This window comes from Podarcis filfolensis (assembly GCF_964270895.1).
Source record: "Podarcis filfolensis genome assembly, chromosome: 16".
Classification (NCBI taxonomy): Eukaryota; Metazoa; Chordata; class Lepidosauria; order Squamata; family Lacertidae; genus Podarcis; species Podarcis filfolensis.
This window is the reverse complement of record NC_139620.1, coordinates 31,312,582-31,318,870: the sequence shown is the minus strand read 5'-3', so window position 1 is coordinate 31,318,870 and position 6,289 is coordinate 31,312,582. Positions and strand designations below refer to the sequence as shown.

The 6,289-nt window shown below is 44.7% G+C and overlaps 1 protein-coding gene across 5 annotated transcripts in view; it reads right to left on the bottom strand.

Annotated features, from left to right (window-relative positions):
• Nucleotides 1-2,794: 2,794 nt before the first annotated feature.
• LOC310751070 (uncharacterized protein) overlaps nt 2,795-6,289 on the bottom strand; it is a 52,845-nt gene continuing 49,350 nt past the window's right edge. For all 5 annotated transcript variants that reach the window (XM_083589982.1, XM_083589979.1, XM_083589980.1 and 2 more), the window contains exon 7: nt 2,795-5,270. In XM_083589982.1, the coding sequence (XP_083446108.1) occupies nt 4,509-5,270 (762 nt within the window). In that variant the 3' untranslated portion in view covers nt 2,795-4,508. The remainder of the gene's footprint in view (nt 5,271-6,289) is intronic.

The following is a 6,289-nucleotide window of genomic DNA, read 5'->3' as shown; positions in this document are numbered from 1 at the left end:
TTTTGGACTACTTCATGTGATATTGAACTGTGTATGATGACATCTAATTTCCTTTCATACACACACACACACACACAGTTACGGCAGGGAGAGGAGTGGGGACAAGGGCTTCTGTGGTGGTGTACATTTTTTAATGCAGTTATATTCCAATTTTTATCCTCCAGGGAGGTGTAGATGGTTCTCCCCCTCCTCATTTAATCCCTGCAACACCAGCACCCATGTGAGGTAGATTAGGCTGAGAGGCAATGACTAGCTCAAGGACACCCAGTAAGCATCTAGGCTGTGTGTCAGTTCGTCTCCCAGGTCCTAGTCCAACATTCTAACCATGATTCCACACAGGCATGTGTAACCACCTGGCCTCAGATGTAAAATGTTTTTAATAATAATAATGGAATGATACTGTGACTGTTGCGGGTACCCAAGGCAGCCCAGGTGCAGATACTGGCCCTATTTGCTGCTTTTGTGGGTGATCATTTTTGAGGCCCTCTGTTGTGTGGCTCTGGACTTCAGCTCAAAGATCTAACCCAAACTGAGCTGCTGGCTGCTGCAGGAGTTCTCAGGAAAGGTCCAATATCATAGTATCTAAAGGGACCCAAGGGTCATCTAGTCCAACCCCCTGCAATGGAGGAATTTCAGCTAAAGCATCCATGACAGATGGCTATCTAACCTCTGCTTAAAAACCTCCAAGGAAGGGGAGTCCACAACTTCCCAAGGGAGACTGTTCCAGTGTCAAACAGCTCTTACTGTCGGAAAAATTTTCTGTGTGTTTAATCAGAATTGCCTTTCTTCCAACATGAAGCCATTGGTTCGAGTCCTACCCTCCAGAGCAGGAGAAAGCAAGCTTGTTCCCCCTTCCATGTGACAGCCCTTAAGATATTTGAAGATGGCTATCATATCTTCTCTCAGTCTATTTTCCAGGCTAAACTTACCCAGTTCCTTCAAGCGTTCGTTGTAAGGCTTGGTATCCAGACCCTTGATCATCTTAGTTCCCCCTCCTCTGCACATGTTCCAGCTTGTCAGCATCCTTCCTAAATTGTGGTGCTCAGAACAGGACACAATATTCCAGGTGTGGTCTGACCAAGGCAGAATAGAGTGGTACTATTACTTCCCTTGATCTGAATAGTGTTAGCTTTTTTTGCTGCTGCATCACACTGTTGACTCTTCAAACCACATCTTTTGGTAAAAAGCTAAAAAAGATGGATCTAGAAGCTACTTTTCTGCGGTCCAGAATGCGTGTCGGAAGGGAGCAGGGAAAGACCTTTATTGACCAACCTAGTTCACTCATTCAAGTACCCGAGGCAAGCTGATGGGTGGCAACCCCACACTTTTTGCCTCCATTGTCTGAACCCCACTTCCCACCCCACTGTGGTCCTAATCTCGAGCCCCACTCTTTCCCATTCATAATTCCAAGTGACGCTGTCCCCCATGCTTCGCATAGCTGCAAACCTTAATGTACAGTGCAGAAGCAAGACTAAACTGTTTGGAAAGGTCAAGAAGACAGTTTGCATATAGCTTAGTTACAGCACAGTCATGGAGTAAATGCCACTGAGTTCAGTTGGGCTAAGAACATGTATAGGATTGCAACCTCAATCCTATTGAGTCAACGCCACTGAACTCAGTGGGAGGTAGACTGCATATGATTGGCACCAGTTAAGTTTTAGACCTACCTCTCCTACATTGGGCCGCGGGCTGTGGGAAGGTAAATGGCGTTTCCATGCGCTGCTCTGGTGTGCCAGAAGCGGCTTAGTCATGCTGACCACATGACCCGGAAACTGTAAGCTGGCTCCCTCGGCCAATAAAGCGAGATGAGCGCCACAACCCCAGAGTCGGTTACGACTGGACTTAATGGTCAGGGGTCCTTTACCTTACTCCTCCATTGCCTAGTTTCAAATCCATTTGTTGAGCCATTTTCTAAGACACAATACCATTCCCTCTGTCCTCACTGCAGCAGTGGAATGTCTTGTCCTTAACATAGGACTGCAACTGTAATAGACCCCTTGGTATCTCAAACAGTTGTGGGTTTTGTTTTGTTTTTGCAGAGCCATACAATATTCGTTTGTTAAAAAAGAAAAAGCTAAAGACTGCTTGTTGACTTCTGGATGTTACCCATTAATCATGAAGAAGAGAAATGTATGAAAATTCCAAGTTCAAAGGCACTGTAAATGTGGTTCATACTTGGTCCATAGCCATGGCTAAACGCCACTGCTCATATTTCTATAGAGACCACATGCATGATTAAAACGCACGCACACCAAAAATGCTCCACAACTGCTATCAATACTGATAAGATAGAGCAGATGGAAATTTAAACAGCAGGTGAAACCATAAATTAGTCTGGGCAAAATCAAGGCTAAGTATATTAGGAGGAGCCAGACTTAAGACTCCTTAAGCATAGCAAAAATGAAAAATTGCTCCATTTGATAGGGTGGGTTAGATTTTTCCCATTCCTCCCTGGGCATCTGCTTTGCAATAAATATTTGGAAGCCTTCCTCAGCTGTCTAAACCAGGTGCAACCAGAGAGCTCCCCAAGATGTGATCCCTTCCATTCGTGTATAGCAAAAGCCCTTTGAAGAAATGCAAGTAATTATACATTTCTTACCAGGTTACCATTGGGAAGCAATTAAAATCCTTAAGGGGCTATTAGGTATAATCAAACTAGCAGGCTTTCCTTTCATTCAGCCTTAAAATACACACTTCATTAGAATCAGAATTGCACAGCTGCTTGAAGCTGAAAAGTCTCTAGACTGCCCTGGTGGTGACAGAAATGCATTATTTAGTAATGGAAACAAAATGGTTGAAGAAGCAAATAGGTGTTTATCAGCAATAACTAGCTAGATTGGATGTTTAAAAAACAACGCAGTACAAACAGAATATTCATCACATGCTAAAAATAGCTCCAGGGTGCAACTTATTAAAGCACTTGACAAACATGACCTGCTTTCTCAAGGAATACTGGGGACCTCAAAGCAACTTTTTGAGACAGCTGTGGCTGTGAGCAAAGCATACCCCAAATATCCTCAAAGACACACTTACTTCCTAGGCGCCCAAAAACCCTTGACAAATGTCTAAGGATAATTTGAAAAAACTAGACCACCAGACCAAGGACTGCAAAATCTGTATGGATGTTTAACACAACAGGAAGTTGCACTTGCAATGTCCCTGGTGATTTATTTTTGGGACTGTGAGAATGTGTGTGCGGCAATGCGTTTTTGACAACACTAGTGCATAGCTTGGTTGTAGTTTACCCAGTAATAGCAGATTTATTCATGATTTACCACCCAGCATTTTGCCATGTATATATTTGCAAGGGGTAAAATACTCTGAAATGGACATGGACGGATGTGCGTGCCGGGGAACTGCGGCCAGTTAGGATTTTCCCCCACCCCCATTCTTAAGTTGCATCTCCACTCTTTATGATCTTTGCAACAATGAACACCAGTGTGTATGGGGCAAAAATGGGTGTCGAAGAAAGCAGGGGACAACTTTTGGAACTGTGTTTATTGCTGCAGTGAGAACAGGCATATATGAGGCAAGCATACTGGCCCTGGCCACTGTGAATTGCCCTAACAGTAGTTAGCGAAGTTTGATGAGCTTCTAGTTCCTTGCAGCTGGTATTCTTTGAATAATGTGCAATGAGAGTGTGTGTTTTACCAAAGTGTGCATTTATCTCTCCAAAGCTGCCAGGACTTTCCCCAGATGATACTATTAGTGTACTTACTGTATGTTGAATCACATGCAGAGAAAATCCTCCTACCCCAAGTGGCAGAGCCTTCTGCAGGATTTAGGAAAGAAGCAATCCTTTTATAACGCAGTCCTTAAGAATCGCCAGAACTACCATCGCTAATGAGACTCTTGACAATCCTAACTGTCTCACATCTAATGTAGTTTTACACACAAATGCAGTAAAAAAAAAACCAAGCAAAGGTGCTGTGCATTTTGTTTTGTGCTCATGTAGCTAACCATTTACTTCTTTGTGTGTGTTTCTTCTGCTAAACACAGTTCTAACTGGTACCCACTGCCACTTCCCTGTCCAATCAAACTTCAGTAAGGAATTGTGCGATTTCCTCCAGCTGTGACTAGAATTTGGTTGATCTGTTTCAAAGTATTATGTCCAAAACAGCACGCCTCTTTTCAATGCAAGCCTGACCATTTGCTTCCTGGTATGGTGTGGGAATAGACAGTGCTTTCATATTCATCACAGCAACTTTAAGAAAGCCTGTCTTCTTTGTAAGAAGTACCAGTCAGGTAGTCTTGCTAAGCTCTCAATAAGCCAACAAAAAACTAACAGTCATTAGATGCAGCTCAGTGAGAGGTGGCAATGCAATAGGGTATACCTTAACACACAATCTATTCCAACATTTAGAGTCAAGGCTGCCCAAGCACATTCTCCACGTTGCACGTGCAATGCAGCTTCCATTCCGTCTCAAAAGGAACATGTGTCTTTATTGCTTCCAATTGCACAAACCTACAACCTTCAGTGTCAGTTCTGATACCCATATTTGGAGGAGTTACTGAACTGAAGTTTGACACAACCGGTGAGAGGCCAAGGAATCAAAATTCGGATGAGAATTAGTGGTGCCAGTGTCTGAAACAGGCCCATAGTTTTTATCCTTGTAACCACTGCAGCTCTTCAGGGAATCACTGTGTGAATTTGGGTACTCTCCCCAAAGATCATGGTCTGCTCTGATACTGGTGGACTCAACTGAGCTTTCTTGAAGAGTTAGGTCCACTGGCTGCTCATCTGCAATGGTCAACCCCATATTATTATGGATAACATTTGGCTCAGATAAAGCATCTGCACATTGATTCACATGCTCTGCTAAAACCAAAGGCTGCTGATCATCCCCTTCCTCAGAAATAACAAAAACAGGTTTGGGTTTATCCATTTCCAATGAGAGCTCCTTGGATTTTGAGCCATTGACTATGTTGCTTGTGAACTGGATGGGCCCTTCAAGGAGGTCTTCGGTTCCCTTGCCTGGACTGTTGACTGGAGATCTTGCGCCAACGTGCTTTGCATGATCAGACAGCCTTGGTTGGTTACAGTCGGGAGAACTTGTTAAAAACCCAAAGTAAGGGTTTCTGAAACGGGATCTTTTCAAGTTGCAGCTGTTGCTTAGCTTGCGTTGTTTCTGTGCCGAATACGTCAGTGGGTAAGATGCAGCGCTGGCCGATGAATCCAAGTAAGCCGGTTCAGAGATGCCGTCTATTTCTGCAGCTGAAGTTACTTTCCGAGTAGTTGCAGTCTGGTCTTTCGTGGATGCAGAAAAGCCCTGGCAGGAGCAATCATAACGTCAACTCTGATAATCAGATCTGAGGGAACTGCAAGTGAGTATTTCTTAAGAAGTCATTAAAAAAAAGGAGCAAGAGGTCATTTTGCTCTATTTCTTCACTGACATTTCCTTCTCTGCCTTGTGCATGATTGCCTTTCCCACGACTTAAAGGTCAAAGCAAAAAAGAGGGGAGACACACATGCACATGTGGGAAGGAGTGTTCTGAAGGTAAAAAAACTCCTGTTAATATTTCACAAGGTTTCCACCATTCTTTTCTCTTTTTTCTATTACAGAATCAAAGCCAGGAATGGGGAACCTCTGGCCCACAAGTTGTTGCTGGACTATAACTCCCATCAATCCTGACCATAGGCTATGCAGGGCTTGCTATAAGTGTCACTCAGCTGGTTAGTACTGGTTAGCTGGGCAGGGATTGGTTGCCCTACAGAGTTCTCAAGTGAGGCTTTGCTGTTGGTGCCTATCAGCTGTTGGGTGTTGACAGCAAGCCACGTTTGCCAAGGATCAATTGGGAGCGAACTTTTAAGGCTCCTGTAAAGGCTTCCTTTAGGGATGTGGGTGGCGCTGTGGGTTAAACCACAGAGCCTAGGACTTGCTGATCAGAAGGTCGACAGTTCGAATCCCCGCAACGGGGTGAGCTCCCGTTGCTCAGTCCCTGCTCCTACCAACCTAGCAGTTCGAAAGCACGTCAAAGTGCAAGTAGATAAATAGGTACCACTCCGGCGGGAAGGTAAACGGCATTTCCGTGCACTGCTCTGGTTCGCCAGAAGCGGCTTAGTCATGCTGGCCACATGACCCGGAAGCTGTACGCCAGCTCCCTCGGCCAATAAAGAGAGATGAGCGCCGCAACCCCAGAGTCGGCCACGACTGGACCTAATGGTCAGGGGTCCCTTTTCCTTTAAAGGCTTCTTTTGCAGCTGTGCCTTTACCTGCCCCACACCTGATGCCATAGATGGCATTACATGTGCGTCAGATGGGTATGGCTCTGTGAAAATGACCGCATG